This window comes from Hippichthys cyanospilos, chromosome 2 (assembly GCF_059441005.1).
Source record: "Hippichthys cyanospilos isolate Australia breed blue-spotted pipefish chromosome 2, RoL_Hcya_1.0, whole genome shotgun sequence".
Taxonomy (NCBI): domain Eukaryota; kingdom Metazoa; phylum Chordata; class Actinopteri; order Syngnathiformes; family Syngnathidae; genus Hippichthys; species Hippichthys cyanospilos.
In genome coordinates, this window is record NC_142370.1 from 17077273 (window position 1) to 17101151 (window position 23879).

At 39.0% G+C, this 23879-nt stretch overlaps 1 protein-coding gene across 3 annotated transcripts; it reads left to right on the forward strand.

Moving 5' to 3' along the window:
• The first annotated feature begins 287 nt into the window (after positions 1-287).
• rgs19 (regulator of G protein signaling 19) lies at positions 288-20698 on the forward strand. 3 transcript variants are annotated; one of them, XM_088409200.1, is made up of 6 exons: positions 288-516; positions 9291-9401; positions 14683-14852; positions 15499-15594; positions 16088-16322; positions 19115-20698. In XM_088409200.1, the coding sequence occupies exons 2-6, from the start codon at positions 9387-9389 to the stop codon at positions 19301-19303; spliced, it is 705 nt and encodes a 234-aa protein (XP_088265326.1). In that variant the 5' UTR covers positions 288-516; positions 9291-9386; the 3' UTR covers positions 19304-20698. The 3 variants fall into 3 exon arrangements, with proteins under 3 accessions (XP_088265326.1, XP_088265328.1, XP_088265327.1); XM_088409202.1 differs by having other exon boundaries at positions 15511-15594; XM_088409201.1 differs by having other exon boundaries at positions 9294-9401.
• Positions 20699-23879: the final 3181 nt, after the last annotated feature.

Below are 23879 nucleotides of genomic sequence, written 5' to 3' on the forward strand. Positions count from 1 at the left end.
TAAAAAAGCAAATGTTAAACACAGAACGGCTCGCTGAAATGTATTTAAATGAATTGCTGCTATATGTAAAGAATATCTGCCAAGGTTGGCCCTCCTACATTTTTACCACACCAAATCTGGCCCACTTTGCAAAAAGTTTGGACACCCCTGTTTTAAGCGCATTTAAGGGGCACTTCTGAGACCGGCCGTTTGCGCATGCGCCTTTTTTTCAGTTTTTTTTCTCTCTCTCACTTGGTTTCTCTCTCGCGGGCTCTCTCGCTCTCACTCGCTCTCGCGTGCACGCGCACGCATATATGCACACGCTGTCTTCATTCTCTGACTGGGAAAAACCCGAGCAAGGGAACCGGTAGCGAGGAAAAGGAGGACACCTTCCTCCTGTTCCGACACTGAGACACAGACAGAAAGATATTAGGCAAAAGGTACAACTCCAGTCGTGCTGCGGAATAGAAGAAAAGGCGGATGTGCCTCCGAACGCGCCGCGGATGCCGCCCTCCGGACCTCCTTAATGCCAAGATTGTAAGTATGTGATCGGCTGAGGGGCAAGCGAACGGTGCGGGGAGGGCAGCCTGGGAGCGAGCGGTAGGGTCCGTGACGGGCTGCCGGCCGGCCGGGGGTAGGCGGCGGTTTAGTCTAATCAGGCAGGCTGCGGTGTGCAGCGCGTTGACGAATAGGTCGCGTTCAAGTGATTCCGCGCCCACATTTGCTTCCTTGATTTCTTTCGAGTAAGGCGGGTGCAATGGCGGCCCAAGCAATCCTTTGCGGACTTTATTTTGTCCTCCTCCAGGTGTTGTCATTGATTGATTATGTTGATGTTGCCCGGACTGAGGGCACGCATAAGAGAAGCCCGTGACTCGTGTTAAGTGGCGGTTTAGGTCACGCTTCTGGACATGTTCCAATAAAACTAGCGAACAGGATTTCTCAATACTGTACATGTATTGCACTAAACTTTATTTGGAGCCCGTGACGTCGTTGCTGGTCATGGTGGCAACTGAGTCTGGGAGACGTGTATAGTGGGTACTGGTGTAGCTGTTGTTAAACTTTTTTACACCACAACCCTAACACCATGAAAAGGACCACTGTGCCAGATTGTTTTTTTCCCCTCATTAAATCAATCCAGTCTTCTTTCGCTCTCTCTCTCTCTCTCTCTCTCTCTCTCTCTGTTTTCAGTTTCATTCATCTTTCTTGGAAAAATCTAATCTTGAAATGCCCCTTTTCCATCAGCAATCTGGATTACACCACTAATTTATACCCACTTGAACTTTTGAAAATATCAAAGCAATAACCCTCTGCACGGTCGCTTGCTATAAGAGAGTGACAAAATTATCGACAAAAGGAAAAAAAAACTGTCAGGGTGAGCATTAGCAGCGTTGCTGGCGGTCACCAGAAGCTCCAAACCCTGCAGAGAAGAAGTCAATGAACATTATAGCAGCTCAAAGTCGCTCGCTGCCGGTGACACAAAGCCTTATCCCTGCCTGATTGGTGGGTTTTCTTTTTTTTCTTTGCCTTTTAGCTTGGCAGGGTTAGCAACAGATGTTCCCTGCTGTCAGTGATGGAAGGCCCTGGCCAGGAAGAGTCTTGTTTCTGTACCACTAGGCGTTTAGCTCGGTGACAAATCTTAAACCTGGTGGCAGCAGGCGTGAAGTGTAGACAACCTTCAGCCGCCAAATTGTCAGTCACGCCGAGGGCGTGTAAAAGTACATGCCTTTGCTCTGCTGGAATGCCCAGCATGGCCCGGCAGAGCTGTCTGCCAAATTTCCTAACATGCTAAACAAGGCTTGCACTGGCATGAAAATCAAGAAGTGCAAGATTTTATGCAAGACTGTTGCTGCACTGTAAATTAACATAAAGCCCTTTACTATACTGTATATCAATCTTCTAACAAAAAACAAATCCAACTGAGTATGATGTTTTTTTTTAGAAAAAGCGAATGACAATGGTATATGGAGTTGCTTTATCGCCACCGGCTCCACGCATTTTGAAGTACTTGTTCACATAATTCTTTTAACCTGGAAAATACGCTAAAAAAATAATCCGAATAAATATATTTTTTTGCAAACAAATTCTCCAAAAAAAAAAACACTTCAAGACACTTAAAGAGACAGTGTGTGAGATTCAGACCGTTTTTCACAACGGACAGCTGGCCCCCTCCGCGTAATATAATTTTAATGATAACTAGACCTATGATTATATTTAAAACATACTGTTGGTCAATAAGAACACATTCATTTGCAAGTTTTTGAAATGCACAATCATTTAATGTATTCCTTTTTAATGAAAAATGGTTTAAATCTTACACACTGTCCCTTTAAACAAGATCTTTAACAAGTTGAAATTGTGACTGTCCAACAATTTCACGCAATAAGATGACCCCTTATACTACATGGTTAACTAAAAGTAATCATATGGTCAGCAGTGCTCTAATGCTCTTTTCTCAAGTGGGGATGTCAAAGTGAGGCAAAGCACCCTTCGAAAAATGTTTGCGGCTGAGAGAAACATAAATGCCCACTGGGACTACCCTCTACTGGGTTCCTTTCCTGTAACAACAAAAAGTAAAATTGTCATCTATTGTTAATGGGAATTAAAGTTGCAATTTTTTTTTCTTTTGAAAATTAGTAACCTGAGGGCTTGGTAACTACGTGAAACACAATTTGCTCTTGTAACCTTGTTTCTCTCTGTTCATAGCCATGTTGCTGTGGTATAATTTGTGCACATAAGATAAGATGTGCTTTGAACTATGTCAGCCAGTTAAAAAAAAAAAAAAGTAGATAAATAAAAATCCACCACCGCAATGGACTCAAATTAAATTAATGAACTAATTAAAAACTTGTGACATTCAGACACCTATTTTCTCCTACCTCACTAATATGTTTTTGAATGTCGTTTTTTTTTTTCTTACAAAATTAACAACTTGGAACCCATTTTCTAAAATTCCAAAACAAATTACCATTTTTGTCGGGTAATAGGTTGTTTTTAGCTGTGCTTGTTTGCTCGGCAACTTGCTGGTGCAGTACAGGTGGGCTGAACGTCTTATTGTGAACAGTTACGTCGTATGCCAGACCAGTCTGGCATACTCGTCTTGTTGAACTGTTTGGATTTATTTGGAATGTCAATGGATGTGGTTAAGCGGGTCAGTCAGAAGAATGAAAACACAGAGCAAAGAGTGAGAAAACAACAGGAGCTCATAATAGTGTATGTGGTTTCAGTGGTGATAGAGGTAAAAAAAATAAAAATAAAAGAGGAAAATAAACAAACAACGGAAAAAAATAACAACCTGTTGGTTTCCAAGATATGCACAGAGATAAGAGAGAGATAAGACGACCCAATACACAAAATCATTACTCTGTGGTAAGTGTGTAACGGGTCACCGTTGGTACATCGGTTTTGGGGTCACGATTCGCAACAAGTACGGTATAACTAGAAAATGCATAATAAAACGAATAATTAGATGCCTTGATTTTTTATTTTTTTTTTTTTTTGCAGATGTTAGTGCTAGTGTTTGTGCAACATAGTGCCGTTTAGAACTTTTAGCGATACCTTAGATCATTTGACATACGATGCAAACTTCAACTGAAGTTGTTCTTGTTAAAAAAAAAAGGAACGAAAGAAAAAAAGGATTTCTACATAGCCAGAGACAGCTTCCAGTGGTTCGCAACGCTAGTTGCATTAAATCTTTTAACAAAACACATTTACAGCCACCAACCTGTCAAAGGGTCAAGGGTCTGCTCGGTTGCTAGTTATTTATATTGCATATCAATGATTTCTGCTGTATCTGTATTTTTTTTGTTTTGTTTTTAATCAAGTTCTACTTGTTGATGACACAACCTTACATTACATTGGACTTGAGCAGCGTCTGAATACTGTAGAAAAAATATTTAAATATGCAAATAATGGGTTTGACACAAACTATATTTGAATTTAAATGAAAAGTAAAGTATGATATTTGGCACCAGACAAACCAAACGCAAATTCAAAATCCAGTTGACTCCATTGAAATAAAAAGAGTAAACAACATAAAGTTACTTGGTGTTGTAATAGCTAAAAAACTACCTGTATATTGTTAACAGAAAGATTTCTAAAACTAGATTTTCTTCATAAAACTAAGAATCTCTTGAATTAGAAAACAAAATCATGATCGTATTGTTCACTTTTGTTACCATACTGTGTGGAAATATAGGGGAATGAATCTAAAACAAACTGTCAGTCTGTATATAAGCGCAAATAAATCGTTATACAAATTAACAACCATTCAAATTACGCTGAGCCAATGAATCCATTATTGGCGTGCGTGTGAAGGGACCGAGAAGAATGCAGAAGCTACGGAAGCGCATGAGGGCAAAGCACACAGCAACAAAAAGGGGAGGAAAATATCGACAACTTTTTTTAATGGTCTGTAATAATAAATTAGAATGAATTTGGAAAAAAAAAAATCAATATATTGCCCAGGCCCACTCTAACCTATCAACTTTTTCTTAACCCTAACCCTGTTGCATTGCGGTTCCAAAAAAGTAGCCCGGTCACAAAACATAGTGTAAATACTTTTAAGGCCATCCATTGGTTGAAGACGGATTTGAATCTGTGGCACGGAAAACTAGGTGGTGAAAACAGCCACCATTAAAAATAAGCGACGATGCCCAACATGCCTAAATATACTTACTACTTACAGTCATTACCTTTGTTCACCCAAGTAGCAGAGAAAAAGTGAAAATAATAAACTACTGTGTTTCTCCGTCTGTGTTTTCTCCAGCAAGGAGCAACCGATTGACGGTCATCACTTGGGTAAAGAAGGCTTCAGCAAAGCATTTCTGGAGACCTCCATTTTAAATAAACTGAACCGGTCGCAAGATGACTAACCGTGGGAGAGACGTCCGGGATTTAAATAAATAGGAGGAGCTATTTGAGGTGTCAGATAGTGATGATGACTTTTAGGGCTTTTTGACAAATTGATATTCAGCTGTCAAAAAAAATAAAGCATTGAAACTTCAACTCGTTTTATTGTTGCGAAATTTGTTTCGGCATTTGCGTCTACGCGCGCGTACATTGCCTCGCACTTGTCTCGTTTCCGCCCCACCCCCTCCCCTCCCCTGCATGTTATTCAATATACGATGAAGAAATGCATCTAAAAGTACCATCATTTTGTCATTTTATCAACACACACCATGTGCTTTAATTGGACAGCCACAATATAAGCCAGGGATAGACCTTTACACGCATTTTTGTGAAATTCACCCAAACTGAAGTAAAAAAGCGGGGGGTCGTCTGTGGCATGAGGTCGACTTGTACACGGAGAAATACGGTACTTAGGATTCAATACAAGTTAATGTCATCTGAGAAACTAACGTCTCATAAAATTTACATTTGCTTCTCTATTAGTAAAACTGCTTCTTGTGGGTGGGTAAAAACCTTGAACAGACCAGAAAACAAAACAGCCACTTATTTTCCAATTATGTCAAGTTAATTTATGAATCACAAACACCAGAGCAAAAAGCACATGAGTATAAAAGGGAAAGTGCTTTAAAAATATTTTTGGGGCATCACTACTCTGGTGTGTGACTCGCAAACAAAAACAAGAGTATTTAATAAATGGCACTTTTAACTGAAGTTTGTGACTTTATAGTAACCTTGAGTGTGGTTGATGGCATGTTTATGTATAAACTGACACTGAAGCCGACAGCTGTGGCCTTCTTTTTGTATGTAAAAACAAATGCAACATGGCCTTTGTGACGGTCTTGTTCTTAGTAAGAAACATTTGCCATTGGACTGCTTCAATTACGTGGATCCAAACCAATTTTGAGCTGGAAATGTAAAAAAAGGTGTGTTGCCAAAACATCAACAACAAATCAGCAAAACAGGCCATCTGGCAGTTTGCTTTACAGCATAGCTGTCAAACTCCAGGCCTCCAAGGCTCATATCCTGCATTTTTTACATGTTTCTTCACCAACACACCTGATTAAAATGATTAGCTCATCAGCAAGATCTGCAGGATCTTGAAAATGATCCAAATCTCTTAGGTGTGTTTGCGAGAGAAGCATCCAAAACCTGCTGGATACCGGCCCTTGAGGACTGGAGTTTGATCCTTATGATCAAACTAGGAAAAGAAACAAAAAGTCTAATACCACATTGGCTGCAATTGAATTGAAGTGATCATATCTTAATTGTTAAATGTGCACATACCGTATCTCCCCATGTATGCGACGCACATTTAAACCCAATTATGAAAAACAAAAAAGTGGGTGCATACTATACGGTAACTTAAAGATTATATAAAAAAAAAAAAAAAGATTGATGATATTCAAGGAAGGCTGTATCCGTCAGCCACATGAGCTGAGTTATGATGTATAGATTTGCATTTCTCTTTTTAAAAGCATAAAAATAACCAAAACAACTATTACGGTAATGGAGGCAACCATAAAGTTGACATTGTACCACGTTGGCGATTAAGTCACATGTGTAAATACAGTTGTCATGAGGCATTGTTTAATGACAAACGGATGACACAGAAGGGTTGAACCAGATGAGTGTGGACTCTGATCGTGACGTTTGATCATGAAACAGTTCATGAACCGTTTGTGCCCGTGATGGAAAAGCATTGTTAATGTTACTCAACTTTGTTGCACATTCCGATTTTTGACCATTAATATAAATAAAATAAAAAATAAATATTTAAAAAATAAAAAAATGAGATTTCTTCTGTTTTGCTAACGTTTTTACCATACCATATCGCCAAACTGTTGGTGGTTACGATACGCGGTTAAATAGAAAATTCCTGGTTTTGATCCACTCACTTATCCTATCATTTTTTTATTAATATGCAACATTGAAAACAGTGATTTAAAATTCTACCAAAAAGTTCGTGCAGCGCCCGGGGTCATTAGCATGTCTTAAAAAGTTACATAAAAAATTGAGGGAATATCTCTACTCCTTATGAAACCATAAGAAGCCTTTACCTTAACCGTTACTAAAATAAATAAATAAAATAAACAAAAATATGAAAAAAATATGGGAGATATTGCCACATAGCCCCCATTGGCATCCCTTTACTGGCTGCTTATTCAGGCCAGCGCCAATTTTAAGGTTCTTCTTCTAACTTTTAAGGCATTAAATGGTCTTGCACCAGCATATTTGTTCGAGCTACTCTCTATATTCCGCCACATTCCATTTGGTCTTCAAACTTTCGTCTTCTCACTATCTCTTCAGCAAATAAAAAGTCAATTGGTCATGGGGCATTCTGCCATCATGCCCTTTTTATGGAATGGTATTCCATCGAATATTAGGGAACTTTCCTCCATTGCAATTTTTAAAATCTCATCCTAAAACATATCTTTTAGTCAGTATTTTAACCCAGAATAGCCTGTAACTGTTTTATCATGATTTTTTTCTTATGTTTTTTAGCCACTTACCTGTTTTATTTCTCTAAATTTGATTCTTATATTAAGTGTTTTAACTTTACTGTATTATGTTGTGAAGTGTATTGAGACCATGCAACATGGCGGTTTTCCATTTTAAATCAATTGTTTGATTGATATAACCATATTCACTCTGCAACATTCAACTTCAAACAAATTTCTTGCTCTCCAGAGTCTCTACAAGTATCTACCGTATTTTCCGGACTATAAACCACAGCGATCTGTAAGCACTCTATTGAGCACTCTTTTCAGTTCTGTTTCATAGTTGTTCCATAAATTGAAACCTCGAACAGATACACATGCCGGTGGCTAGCAAAAAAAAAAACCCAAAACAAAACCGATAAGCCGCACTGGACCATAAGCTGCAGCGCTCAAATCACAAGGAAAAAGTCACGGCTTGTAGTCCAAAAATATGGTAAATGCTGTATCTAAATGATTGTAAATATCATACCCTAAATACCGTAAATATCCGGAATTCTCAGCTTTATATTCAACGTTCATGGGCTGTATTGGAATTTTGTCTGGCCTGCATTATTTCATAAAAGAGTTGGGCTTGAAGAATACAGTATGTGTTTTCAAGTTCATGCTGGTAACACAAAGTAAATGCTTCTGTTTACATTTTCAATTATCTAAAGCAGCAAAGCATCGTTCTGTATTACAATGACACCTATTAAAACAGTTACTACACATACTGACAAGTAGAGACAATCACTTTGTAGCTCTAGTGTTTTATTCTACAGACATTGATCAGTCAGCAAGATTTACAGCCTATCAAAAAAATGCACCTAAACTGCGAACTATTGGTTAATCCAATTAATCTGATATATGATTCAGATCCGTCACCACCTATTAACTAAAACTGGGATCACCACTCAGACTTGTTGTGTTGGTGTTTTCCTGCTTCATTTCGGTACACACTTCCTGAATCTTTCTTCATTGTGCCCATCACTCACTGCTTCCCTTTTTTTTCTTCTCAAGTTGTCATTGTCCTTTCCTTCCTTTCTTGCAACATATGTCTCTGCCTTTTTCCACTTCACTTTTGTATTCCGTGTGTCTGTCCTACTCAGTCTTTCTGTGCGTTTGTATTTTTTTAATTTATTTATTGTTTATTTTTTGCAGCAGCAACAACTGAGGCTACCATTTGGAAAGTTGCAGCACTGTACATTTCTAGAGTACATTTTGACTAAAAAGACTAAACAGTATTTTGTCCCAGTATGAGGAATATTTAAAATTCAAATTTATTAAAAGTAAATCCAAGTATGAAATTAACTCTGTATGAGCTGGAATCAAATATAGTCATTTTAGAGTCAAATGTAAATAACATGTTTTTTTTTTTTGTGTGAATTTATTTAAAATAGAAATGCCATTTATTGGAGCAGCTATGCAGCAAAGCCATACATTAAACCTGCAAGTACAAGGCAATGAAATTTTAACTTAATGAGCTTGAACCGTCCAAAAGACAATCGTCACAATTTACTGACAGGGGAAGACATGACAACAAGGCCCGACGGTATTCGCCACGAGAGGGCACTCCGCTAACAGCTGGAAACCATGTTACGGAAGAAAAAGGAAGGAGAGAGAGAGAAAAAAAAGCCATGCCCCAAATGAAAGGCATGGCTGAAGTCTGATTAAAAAAAAAAAAAAAAAAGAAAAAAAAACCCCGCACGTGCCAACAAAAAAAGACACTACAACATATCTTGTACAAACATGGGACATGTGTGAAGCACTGTGAATACTTTAAGGATGCGCTCTAGGTGCCATATTCGTCAGCTAATAAACTTCTATTTTCTATTCAATTTTACACTTCTATGACAGTTTTCACCATTATACTGTATGTCTTTAGACACTTTTTTTTTTTCTGGTGTGTGTGCATGTGGATTTATAAAGAAGAGGTTCGAGACCTAAGAGGGGATGACATGCCTGTGCCCGGCCTGCTAACATCGCTGACAACTCGCACGCTGTCCCAACGGCCACCCTCTCGACATGACGGACATGTTGGTAAATATGTTCTCTCTTTTTCCATTGGGTTGATTTGCTTTTTTTTGTTTTTTTTTTTTTTAATGGTAACAGTTTCCCTTGTATTTTACACATATGGTGAGTACTGATACCAAGTAACGAATCGGGCTGACACCTGGCCTTAATTCAAGGTATCTGTACTCGCGACGGTAGACAGTACTAATATTGTCTGGTGCTAACCAGTCTTCCACCGTGCCGCCCCTGGATATAACTAGTCATTATTTATTATAGTCAAAACATATGATTTTTGTCGGCCAGCAAAATTATTTTAGGCTAACGTTAGCAATCATTAGCACTCTAAAGATTGTCAGTACAGTGCCGCAGTGTTATTAGTGTCACCGCAACAAACAAGACAACAGTAGCAGCAAAAGCCAGACAACCAAATTTGGGACAACCAAGCATTCGATCACGGAGCAACCCGCTTTACCTACTGAGCCAAGGCCACCTAGAAAGACCATCACACTGTTGTTCTCTTACTGATAGCTGCTGATGACAGAAAGACCAGCTTGTCACAAGGTAACACAAGCTATCTTACTGGGTGGCTTTGGCTCATTTCATTGTTGTTGAAGGTTAGGTTGTTTGAATCTTGACTATTTCCCTGGCAACGTCTGTCTGCACGAAAACACAACAAAAGCACTTTGGTCTATGTTGCGTTTTATTTGTTAAGGCAGGGAAGCCCTGTACTATGGAGTAAAATCGCTTTCCAAAAGACGTGTGTTTAACGATTCAAATTACTTGCACAAGTTTTCAATTCGTAAACCCAACACAATTTAGAGTCGTATTCATACAAATTGTCAAACGCGCACACGACATTTTGACAGCGACATGTATACTTTCCCCCCTCTGTTTTATATGCTGCGAAACGATCCAGGTAATAAATGGAAAAAGCATCGATTGAATGCAAATGAGGCCAAACTGGTGGTACTCAGTACATGATAGAGTTTGAAGCATGTGTGAACGTTTACAGAGAGATATGAGCTTTTGCTGATGAGCTGAAGTTGCAAACTTTGAAACTGTTTGGGCAAAGGGTCTTGTCGTTATAAGAGAGTCATTTTCGTTTCAAGAAATTAGCCAAACCAATGAAAAAAACTATAAGATAAAATTAATATATTTTATGGTCACAGTAAAAAAAAAGTTCTCAAAACCCCAGGCCAATTCACGGTTTGCTGTTCTTAATCACCTATTCACTCATTGTCTGTAGAACTCTCTTAATCTGTGTGCTAAAGGGATGCTTTTTTAAAACTCTTTTAAGATTCTTTTAAAACGTCTGCAGAGTTGAGGAAGCATGAAAAAAATCTGTTAACATATTTATATGACAGGGAAGAGTTACGTGTAGTCAGGGTTGCTATTGGAAGTTATGGAGAGCCTTTGCTTGATGTGCATGTACATTTTCAATTTTGGTGCATTTTTTTTTAACTCAAATCTGCATTCCTTCCATTTGCGAGGGAAATATTGTAAGGTAAGTATGAAATTATGTGAAAGTGTTTTGGCATCATAACCTGTGGTATATATTTTGATGTATTAATTTGTTAACATGTAGTGGGAGCATAAATTGGTCGCTTCCATTCCCCTTCAAATTGTGGGGTTGTAGTCTACCAGTATTCAATCCATTGTGAATACTTGCCAGAACTTGTATCTGTGGCCTTCCTGTTAAAGTGCTCTCGCCTTCGTCTTTTGTACCCCACATCACAACACCTGCGGTGTGACTTTGTCTCAAATATCTATGAGATGTTTCAAAATAGCGAGAACAAGTCGAGACTGGAAGCAGATCGTCGGGTTGCAGATGTCTTGTCTGATTCATCAAGTTTCACAGCCCAAGCAAGAAGTGTCACAATCAACGCCATCATTTGTACACCTCCCACCCCCAAAATCTGTTTCCTGTCTGCCATCTCTCAACACTTTTGACTTCCTCCCTTCCTCCTTCGTTCAATGAAGACATGTTGACTGTTGGAAGTCTTTGTAGTTTGGCAACAACGGCGAAGATCCTTTTTTGGTTCTATTGTCCACATTGACTCGTCTTCTATTTGGTGAGCTCTCCTGTTCATTATTTGTACATTTGTGGAGCTTTAAATTCTGCCTTTGGTCGGTCTTAATTCCTGATTTGAAGGAAGGATCACTTACTGTATGCTGACACAGGTGCACTACAGAGATTGTTGAAAGCCTTAGCTGTCTATTTTTCCCCTTAATCTTTAAGTGCTAGCCAAAGTGTGATATTCAATTCTAAACATTTCTCTCAACACATTTGTCCAAACTTTGCAAAGATGTCCGATTTTGGTTTTGCTTTGTTCTTTATTTTGCGTATTTTCAGTAATCAAAACAAAGCAGCAACATTTTGGGGGCTAACTGGTGCTCTGCACGCAAAGGCTAGGTTGGGCTAGGCTAGATGCCACAGGTGGTGGCCTGCAGAATTAAAAGGGATGTTTATACAAGACATTATGGCTGCTGAAGCATACATTTCAAGAGAGTTCCCAAGAACACCCATATACTGTAAATGAAAACAGACTGTATTGTCAGCGGTTGGTGTGCGTTGTGTTTGTTTAGCTGACATCGGCAACTACTAGGCTGTCATACAACTTCGAACTGTGTTACTGTGTGTGTGTATGTGTGTGTGCGTGCGTGCGTGTGTTGTGTAAACAAAACTTTTAAAGAGAGAAAATGGATTTGAGGTGCAGGTAGAGCAGCATTCAACATGTTTGGGCAGGGTTTTGCATAGGTTCTTCCGCTAAACCTTGGGTCTGAACCACTGGGGGTTACCTGTGGAGGATTCTAGCGTGAGACAAGAAAAACATTAAAAAGGTATTTCCGTCTTCCAACACAGCCGATTCAAATCATCAGGATCGCTGTCAGGATTCCACTGAGCTTGCTAATGAGTTGATCATTTGAATCAGGTGTGGTGGAGGACAGAAATATTAAAAACATGCATAATCGCAGCTATTGAAGACAGGGTTCGGACACCCCTGAACTATACAATGCAATTTCCACAGAAATTGTACCTGAAGGCTGAGAGGCTAAATTTAAAACTGGGGAATAATTTGAAAAATGATCAATTACTGTATGTTGAATGCTTTTGAATGACATGGGATGATGTACCTGGAAAGTGGAAGTAGCCCGTCAAAAAAGTGTGAAGAATACAAAATATTTAATTATGGTATGTAGAATAGCATGAGTGAAGGCCTTCTTCAATTAGGTACAGTACTTGCATTTCAGTCATTATTATTTGTTGTTGTTTTTTTTGCTTTGAATGATTGTCAGTCACTAAAATGTTGGACAGTTTCACATTTGGGTCTGAAATATGAGTCCCCTTCAACATTCTGTGGCTGATGATTTAGTGATAAATGGAGTTGTTGCTTAAGATTAACAACTTTGAGAATTTTTTCTTGCAACATGTTGATGTCACTTAAATCCACTGACGTACATAATGGTAATGAAATATGGCCTACATCTGTTTCCTTCCTGTTTTGTCTTGTTTTGTCATGTGACATCTTCCGTTCCTTCCATTCCTAGAGACTATCATACACTTGTCCAAAGATGCTTGTTGGCAGTCAAATGTTAAGATTAAACACCACCTATCTATCTGAATATTATCAGATGAATATTTAAAATTAATAATTAAGATCTTTTTTGCATGTGTTTTTTTTCTGTATGGCCATGTGTGTACGGATGTGCATTTTGGTGCATATTAAGATGTGAGAAGAGAGAAGAAAAAAAACATTGAAAGAATTTTAGAACTTATCAATAACTTCATTGACCGCAAATGCCAAATGAGCATCTACCCCTCTATTCATTTGCTCCACCATTTATCCACAATAGAGCCGTAAGTGTGCTCGAGTTTATCCTCGCGGACCTTTGCCCAGAAATAAAGCGTGGATTGGATGCCAGTCAATCGGAGCACAAATGAGCAACCAGTTAAAGGTGACTTCCGAAAACACAACTGAATATGTGGCATTAGATAATTAGTATATCGTGAAAAAATGTGTGTTGAACACACAGGGATATAAATTCACTTCCCGGCAAATAACTAAAATAGAAATAAACCCTTTCAATGCCATCATGAAAATATTAAAATAGGACTTCAAATCACATTTTGCATCTTTACTGTCATATGAATGCAAAAAAAGTAAACAGGTGTTAGTATTAAGATTTAAAACTATAAACTAATCAGAACGTCAGTTTAAAAAAGGTTGGTGACGCCATTGCTGAATCTGTTCCCTGCTGTGGCGCTCAGCAAGTTCTATTATTTGTCACATCTAAACGCGAATAACGTCAAGTTCAATTATGAGAGGTGATTGTGAAGCTATAATATAAAAGCTATCACAAACTGTACCTGTAACTCAGATGTGTCATTATGCTTAACTCGCGAGTGTCGATGGTTGTACAGGACCGTGGTGTAAAACCTGACATCCCATTCGCAAAGATATTTAGAAATTAATTTTGACCCTAACAGTTTTGACATTCCATAGCATGTTTTTAGCCTTCTGGTGTTTTTCCATGAATGCCATGTCTGATATATCAAGATCAAAGGCCCCAAAAATTGGGACAAATTGGCACCCATGGCGTAAACTCAATGAATCAATATTGACAGTGATGGAGTTGAAGTTAGATGTGCCAATATGCTTCAAACAAATAGAACACAGACAGTGATAGAGTTGGACTGACATTTTTTTTTCTGCATGTCTCTGTGCTTGAACGTGTCTGATGACCAAGTCCTTCTAAAGTAATCATACTTACGGATAAACTCATACAACCAATCCTGTTACGCGCACACACACATATGTGGTCACACCACAAACCGTGGAGAGGAAATGGATCTTAAGTCCACTTTCTCATCGTAGTGCCCAAAACTGACTGCTAACCACAAACCCTCGCACACGCTCACACATATACGAGTCAAGAAAAAGCAGAAAAACCTTCGTGTGTGTGCGTGCGTGCGTGTGTGTGTGTGTGTGTGTGTGTGTGTGTGTGTGCATGCCTGTATTTGAGTGCACGTCTTCACACGAGTGTGATCACAACACAATCACATGATGCATCACACTCTTTCATTTCCTCTTTTCAGTGTGTCTCTTTCTTCCTCATCATTTCTTCTTAACTTTTACTGTTAATATGTCTTAGATAAGTCAGTAGAACAAAAAAAAGCATTAAGGACATGACACATAAGTACATAAAGTCTTTACTGTAAAAGAGATGAACATCATTCACCGTGATAATCTGGATTTTCCTAAAAAGTCCAAATAAATGACAACTTTTTTTTTTTTTTTTTCTCTAGTATACAGGTCCAATCCCGGCCGAGCAGGAGGGGGAGCTGACTATGGGGGTGGGTCGCAGCGAAACCTCGCCGCTGAGCGAACCAGCGGGGCAAGACCTGAACTCGACTCAGGATTCCCAGCAGCCGAGCGCCTGCTGCTTCTGCTGGTGCTGCTGTTGCAGCTGTTCATGGTAGGACACAAAATATGTCCGCACAATTTTTGGATCAACCGATCAAATATAAATGATGAGCCGACTTCATGGGTATTTAACAGACATGTTTTTATTGGTTGACTTGTGGGCAACCCAAGTGCCATTCCGCTGTATATAACATCATCAGCATCATGCTTCAGGGATCCTATTCTGCAAAGAGGACAGAAAGGCCTGTCCGTCTCTACTGCAAGATAATTGGAGCCATATATTGTGATAGTTTGGGATAAAAGCTCTTTCTTTGGTCAGAGAATTGAAGATAAAATGTGGCCATGTCTTCCAACATGATAACGATGCAAAGCACACAGCTAGGAAAACCAAAGAGTGGCTTTCTAAAAAGCATATTAGGGAGTTGCCTAGCCAGTGTAATAGTTATCTTATTCAAAATTATGAATAAAAAAGTATGCACCTGTGTTTTGTGTTGCTTTTACTTAAATTTCTCTCACACATACCGTGCTGTTCACAAAAGTGCGGTGGGTGTTGTCAGTGTAGTAACGCCCGTATTTGTGATTGTGTGTCTGAAAAGTTTCGTCATTAGTGTGCGTGCGTGTGTGTATGTACATGATTGCGTGTGTGTGTGTGTTTGTGCGTGTGTGTTTCCTGTCTGAAAGCCGTCTTATCATGTCAGTCTTACCATCAGGAATGAAGATGTGAGGAACAGGCGTAGAAGGAAGAGGATCTCACAGGACAACAAGATGGAAACAATACCAAACTGTGAAGCTTGGTGAGTTCACACTAAAGGTGTGCCAAGAAAATCTATTTACATACAAATACACTCATATTGGTGTGTGTACACACACACACACACACACACACACACACACATATATATATATATATATATATATATATATATATATATACATACACACACTGTATATATATGTATATGTATATATGTATGTATGTGTGTGTGTATATATATATATATATGTATGTATGTATGTATGTACACACACTATATATATATATATATATATATATATATATATATATATATATATATATATATATATATATATATATATATATATATATATATATTAGAGAGAGAGAGAGAGAGATAGGTACACACACTGTAGTTTACGGTCATCAAACAAATGTCAAGAAAGCATTTATCAGACACATATAACTCAAGTAGCCATGAAATGTAGTTTTAAATGGTCATTGTTCAAAAAGTAGATAACTAGGTGGTTTTCCTGGCTCTTCCCCGCTAGCACCAAACCGTCTGTGGAGGAAATGCAGCTCTGGTCTAAGTCCTTTGACAAGTTGATGAAGAACCCGGCAGGACGCAATGTTTTCCGGGAGTTTTTGCGTACGGAGTACAGTGAGGAGAACATGTTGTTTTGGCTGGCCTGTGAAGACCTCAAACAAGAAATGAACAAGAAAACCATTGAGGAGAAGGCACGCTCCATCTATGAGGACTACATTTCTATACTGTCGCCAAAAGAGGTAAGAAAGTTGATGAATTTTGAGTACGGCACCTATTTGTATCCTTGAAGTCTGATTGATCAAATATATCGAGGATTGGACCTTTCGTTGTTTTGTAGGTTCACACCACTCCAACTTCTTTCTATACAGTAGCTTATCCAGAAGTCTTCCGTGAGTTGGAAAAGAGGTGACAGGAGGTTGAATTGGGGTGGCAAAGCTTATATCCAGCTCACCCAAATTGAGCTGGGTGACAGGTCAGGATTCTTAACTGATTATGGACAAACAATATCACCAACACTTAAATTTGGAATCTAATCACTCCTTATTGATAAATTCATTGCCACCAGTAAGCCATGGAAATATTGTGGCAAGGCATTTGGTCAGGGTGTCTGCGACACATGCTGAACCGTGACTAACATTGAAGCGAGAATAGTCACTGAAAAGCACAGTGCTGTGTTTATGAACAGGGAAATCAGAGTAGTGACTGTAAGAAAACAAACATATTTTCCATAAGCCCTCAAAACATAGCGTAACAAACACACAAAACTTATATTGTCCATAATGTTAAAAAAATGTTACTCTCATCTTCGCAAATGTTTTTGCCAAGTCAAGGAAAACAAAACTTTGAATAAAAATGACATTCAAATAAAAATTAAATTTAAACTTGATACAATTGCAATTACAATTTTTGTTCTCTTTTAACATGGTGTAGTTTCCGAATTTTACTCACCTTATTCAGCTACCGCATTTATGAAGGGGTTTGGTGCTAAAGAAGAGTGAGACATGTTTCCAAGTATTTCTTTATACATTTATCGATCGTTTCATTAAATTATTGTGACTACACAGTGAAGAGTTGTCGATTTTGTTCCAATGCACTAAACATTTACAGTCCAAAAAAATAAATAAATAAACGAAGGCCATGGTATCGTCTTCAATGAAAGTTTTTCCGTCATTTATAAAGATTTGAAGAAATGCTGATACAAGCTGCAAAGTTTAATCAAATTTGCATGTAGAAAGGATTGGCTGTTTGAATCCCTCTCTGTCCAAGTCATGTGTTGTTGTGTCCTTGGGCAAGACACTTTACCCTCCTTGCCTCCAGTGGTTGGTCGGAGAGGCCGTAGGTGCAAAATGGCAGTCACGCTTCCATCCGCCTGCCCAAGGGCAGCTGTTGCTACACAACATAGTTTACCACCACTGGTGTATGAATGTGTGAGTGCATGAATAATGTATCCATTGTAAGCGCCTTTGAATGTCCAGAAAAGTGCTACATAAAAGTGAAGCATTATTTTTTTTTATCCATCATTAATCATCATAATTGTCTTTATTATAATCTGGTATATGAGCAATTGTACAAACCAAAATACATACTGTACTATACGTTAATGACTGTTATATATGATAAACATATGATCCGATTTAGTCGACTCAATGTGACTACTGTAGGTGATTAATTGACGAACAAAGGAATATTTTTTTGGCAGCCTTCATGTATGACTGAATATTCTTTATATTTTCACTCAAAGATTAGTTTGGTTGTTTTTTTTTTCAACTGCCCGTGTGTGTGTACGGGCAGAGGAACCAGTAAATGCAATAGAAACTGTCATGGCCCTCCGGCATTAGAATCTTTTTATAAACACATTCACACAGTAGCCTGTGTAGATGTCTTCTTGTTTTTTTGTCTGCACACCTTACCCTGGTTTATTGACTGGGTGAAAATGAAGATTGCAGCATGAATGTCTCTGAGATCACTGGAAGGAGATGTCTCTGACAACGTGAATGGTAAATGGATGCATTCATGTACAGATAAGAGATTATTGATGGCAAAGTATCAGCATCAAACATGAATAGATGTGTCATACCGACTTTATTCTGTCATCTGTGTGCTATGATGTTGCAGGGAGATGCTTCTATTTGCTGTGTTTGTTGATTTCATTTAAAGTTTCTAAGCTGAGCTGTAGCTGGTACTATTCATTTCTCAATGATGATACCTGTTAATTTTAAATATTTGCTTTAAATCGGGGGTGGCCAAGTCCTGTCCTCGAGAGCCACAATCCAGCCTGTTTTCGATCTTTCCCTGCAACCAAAAGACCTGATTCATATAATGACCTCATCGGCCTGCTTCACGTACGAATTCTGATAACGACCCTGATTTGAGGCGGGTGTGTTGGTCGAAGGGAAACATTGAAAACGGGCTGCATTGGGGCTCTCGAGGACCGGACTTGGCTACCCCTGATTTAAACAAAGGAATGAGGGCAATAATGTCTTCAATAATTAGTTAGTCAAAGAAGTTTGGTGATGCATCGATTAATTTGATGTTTTAAAAAAAGATTTTTTCATTTCCATCTCTTTATTCAAAATAAGAATAAAATTACCCCAAACAATGCGGAAAACGCAGTAACATGCTTATCAAGGTTTTAGTGACTTGTTTGGTTCATAATGTGAAAAATAAGCAAAAAATGTTGATCCTTGTACTCCACAAAAAAAAGACATTTTTAAATGTCTCATTTTGATTAAACACTGTGATAACGAGTCCGTTCATGAAGGACTAAACAGTTGTGAAAATAGAAACTGTCAAGCGGCTGAAATTTGAAGGATTTGAATCATTTCAGGTCTCTATAATGAATTCATGTCTTTGAAGCTCTCTTTTATGTGGGGTGGCATGATTGTACAACATACTGTACATCAAAGCTCCCTACCCGCGAGGCCTCTCACACTTTGGAAAAGATATATTGATTCCGTGCGAGTGTGGACTTGAAGTGTCCAATTTGAGGGCGTGTTCATCCTCACCTACCTCGTTGTTTTTTCTTCTCTAGGTGAGCTTGGACTCTAGCGTACGGGAGGTGATCAACAAGAAAATACAGGAGCCCACACCTCACACTTTTGAGGACGCCCAGCTGCAGATCTACACACTCATGCACAGGGACTCCTACCCGCGATTCCTCTCCTCCAGCATCTACAAGACGCTCCTTCACGGCAACTCGCGCAGCTCCTCCGAGTCCTAGTCCAGCGCCGTCTACACGTCTCCTCGCCGACCATTTCATAGCCGACAGGTACCCCAATCTATGCCAAGACTAGACAGCGGCCAAGTCACCTCCAGTCCACTTTTGTCCCAACTGCCTGCCGCTTGTGTACCACCTCCTTTTTTTTCCACCTTCCGTTTTTTTCATCCTCTAAATACGCAAATCTTATCTAACATAGCTTAGCCTATGCTTTATTGCTCATCCAAGCTGATGATTTATTTATTTTTAACTGGAAGTGCCCACTGCTCGGTCGTGATGACACGGTGTCTGACACATTTTTGAAGAGAACGTATTTAGACAATCTAGATAAATTTGCGCTTTATATTTGCCTCTAAATCAATAGAGGATAGCTCGTCGCAATGAAGGCGATGCTAACTTTGTTGAATTGAATGTGAAAACCTGCATGACTTTTCCTTCCTTGCACTGACTCACTGTCGCCAACCAGGGGAATTAAGTTGTATTACAAAGGTTGGCCCACCGGTGCTAGGTGGCAGAGGCTAAAAACGAATGTCCTTACGGTGTACTACAAAGGGGCTTAAAGACCACCGGAAAGCATTGAATAATGTTAGTAGTATGATATGTAAATGTATAATGGGCAGCACCATAGAGTTTTATTTAAAACCAAGAAAACATTATTTATGAATTCTTTATCATTCTCAGTACCCCCTTGTCTTTGTCCAACTTGTTCATCAATCACCTGGGCTCCCTCCTAACTGATATTTTAGGTGGCCTGAATACCGATGATGTTCAAATCCCAGAGCGAGTCAACCAGCCAATCACCTTTTAAGAGCCACTTGCCTCCACTTATATTGACTTGCCTCCACCCACCTCCATGCCTCGTTTACCATCTATCAGGACTTTTCTATCTTCCTCTTGGCCAACTGGAAAGCACAGGACCAAACCATTTCTTCTCAGCTGCTGTGATAGACTCATGATGGATGCTGACTGCTGATTTACAAACTCAAACCAGAGTTTAATAACAACGGCTCTTGAACTGCGTTCATTCGTTTGAATTTGTATTCCTTGGTGGTATTTTTTTCCCGAATGCAAAAAGAGGACTGAACTGATCCAACACATGATGCAACATACTTGCGCTGCAATAAAAACTGGACTCTACACACACAGCACACACTCAGTACTTACACCACCATACTTCAGAATTGTTTTATTCTATGGCAAGTTTGGAACGGAACATGTTTCATTCAAATTCAAAACTTTCTTAACAGCTCATGTGCAAAATGATTTTTTTCTAATACACGTTCTGTATATCACCATTCTTTACAAGAGTGGACTTGAATATATTTATTTATTTAAAAGTACACTGGAACCACTTATGACAACCATTATCTGTAAAACGTTCATAAAGTGTGAAGAATACAGACTGCTTTAGTTGACATTGTGATACGCCCAACCATCACACACGTGTAACAACATGCTAACCACTTTTTAATAGAGCGGTGCCTTGAGATATGATCTTAAATCATTCTATGACTCTGCTCCGAATTCAAAACGATCATTTCTCAAATTGTCTTCTTCCAATTAACTAAATGAAAGTGTTCCAGCCCCCTCAAAGCCTAAATAACAGGATCCATTAAACAAAAACAATTAAGCCGAGCGTAAAGACTTCAACAGTTTGTGCGTCGTGTCTTAGTGTTACAATGCAATGCGTTGTGCTGCTCCTTCTGAAGTGCCCCCTTTGGCCACTGAGAGGTGGTATAGTAACGTCATGCAGACAAATGAAAAATAGTACTTCTACTACAGTACTATAAATCACTCAAATATGTACGACTCAAAATTGTCATTCTTTGTGGAGGACAGAGAGTATTTTTACATAATCTGTCTGCATGTTTGCAGTTTGTGTTAAGATCTGATGCTTCCTACAACCCCAATTCTAATCAAGTGCACGTTGATTTCTTTTTCTAGTGTATTCTTTTGAATATACGTTGAAAAGGATTTGCAAGGCTTTTACTTAAGTTTTACACAACTTTTACAAAAACCACGGCTACCAATGCTTGGCGCTAGCATATCAATGGTGTTTGTAATGATCTTATCCTGGAGCTAGCAAGACATTTAAAGGTTACTTCATTTTGAATACATAATTGTCATTGTTTAGTCGGACCATTAGCTTGTACTGGAAGCGCCGCTGAGCGGTCTATGTTTGACAAATTCGTAACTATTTGTCAAATGGCTGGTTTAGTATCAGCACTCGGATCTGAAATTTGTGCTCGCAAGACAAAACAAGACAGCCTGAATTCAAGCTTGGAATTCTGAGAACTCGCACGTCAAGTCACTCCTATTTCAAGGCACCACTTTATTCAAATGCAAAAAGGGTACAACAGATAACAAAAGCATCATAAATGTATGTCGCTTCTCTTTTTAATGTTAACCTCCACATGCCTACTTGTAAATACTAACAGAACAACGTAAAAACGAGATCTGCCTTAACTTTGGAAAAACAACCACTCTATCTGAATGCATTGTGACACTGGAGTCTGACCGGTACTTGACATCACCTTCGGTGTACATTTCTTTTCCTCTTGTAATTTTTTCACTTAACACTTCTTTAGAACGCTTCTGTGTCCGAGCAAAGGAAAAGCCTAACGAACATCTGATGCTCATCAAAGGGTGTTCATTGAGTTGGCATTACTTAAATATGTGCAGTTGTACCTGTTTGACCTTTGAAGTGTTAAAAAAAAAAAAAAAAAAATCGATGAGATTCTGGAATTGTGCCACGTCTTGGATGTCGGACTAGAATTTCTGCAGTAACGATATGTTTAAGCCTACCAATGTTTCACTGTTACAACATGTTGAGAAGAATCTTGAAATGTCATAAGTGACCACAAAAACATTTCTCAGCAGCCCAAAGGCAAAATAGTGTTGAATTTGTTACATTTTTCTTAGAATAGTGACGCAAATGCACACGTACACACCAGGGTGGCCTACCTGGTTGCTGCTGCTCACCCCTGCTTCTGTGACTTCTCACCTTTGACCTCACCACTGTTTTTGCCACCGGCACCTGATTGGCAGCCGGCGGCCTCTGGACTCAACTGCGGTTGGTCGATTCTGGAAGGAGAATTTGGAACATTTCCAAGTGTAAAACCAGCCACAGCATTCTGCACATTTGCATAATATGGGATCCTATACAATATCTGTATCAAATATCTGGCCCTCATTAAAGTAACGTTCATTTTTGTGTTAGTAGTTTTCATGAGGGCAGTGCTTCTCAAACCGTGGGGCGAGCCCCCGTGGGTGATGCCAGCGGGCGTGCTGATGACCCCAGGGAAAAGGCTTGGTTTTTTTGGTTTTTTTTTTTTTTTGTCTTTTTTTTTTTGTTTAATTTCAGGCACATTGATGCACTTGATTGTTTTTTTTTCAGTTTTAGACTAAGCTGTAACTCGTATAAACGCTGTAAATATAGAAGTTGTTGAAAGCTGATTTGCATTGCTTTTTTCATTTGTCATTGTTAAAAAAAATACAGGTTTAGGTATGCTTATATAAATTTTATAGATATAATAATCTTATTTATGAAGTGGGGGGGGGTGGGGGCGCAAAAAGTTTTCTCTTTCCTGGGGCGGTCTTGGCAAAATATAATTCAGAAGCACTGCATTAATGGAATATTACATCACCATTACAGCTTTGTGCATTACTTCTATTTCCTCATTGAGACATTGCGCTCTGTGAACATTATAATTTTTGTAACTGACAATTTGTACGACCTCACATGGATCAGATTTGGTCATATTGCACCATTGGTCAAAATGTTATGGCTGGTTAGTGAGTGCTTTGTGGAAAATTTAGTGGCATCAGTCAATAGCGGGAAATATGGAGGTAGGTGGGGGGGCTTTATTTTGAACAAACGTGGTCACTAAATACATTTAACTTGGTAATATTTATGTTATTTATTTCATATTTTGTTAAAAACTGTGATTTTAATTGTACATATATAAACGGAGAGCCTTGAACATCCAGCAAGCTGCCTTTTTGGGGGGAGGGGGTACTTAGACTTGGTTTTGTGACGCTTTCAGTTGTTTCTCTTGAATGGACTGTGAAACAAACACTGTCCAGCATATACCAAAAAATACCAAGCCAGAAATGTGACTTAATGCATTACAACTGCATCAATAACAATAATTGTAACACAGCGTGGCAATTTGATCATTAACAACAGCTGGGTATACAGTAATTTCCCCTCAAACCCAGTTTGTAACTACACATGTGCACGATCGCTCATGGCTCTCACCCCCTCAGTGCACAAGAAATGTGTACAGCGACCCAGGACACCCTGGAGAGACTATGTCTCTTGGCTGGCCTGGGAACGCCAGGCCTCCTCCCGGAGGAGCTGGACGAAATGGCGGGGGAGAGGGAAGTGGGGGCTTCCCTGCTCAAGCTGCTGCCCCTGCGACCCGACCCCGGAATACAGAGGTAAAAAACGGATGGATGGATATTCACCTCATGTAAATATTTGTAAGTGTTTATTTAGCACATGTGGTTGAAGAAAAAATATGTACAGAAAATGCTGAGTATTTCAGACTGAAGTCTCCGTTCCCATACGCAGTTT

Coding starts and splice junctions, on each gene's coding strand:
- rgs19 (XM_088409200.1), top strand. Junction 14,853..15,498: donor TGCTGTTGCAGCTGTTCATG/GTAGGACACAAA, acceptor TTATCATGTCAG/TCTTACCATCAGGAATGAAG. Junction 16,323..19,114: donor CTATACTGTCGCCAAAAGAG/GTAAGAAAGTTG, acceptor TTTCTTCTCTAG/GTGAGCTTGGACTCTAGCGT.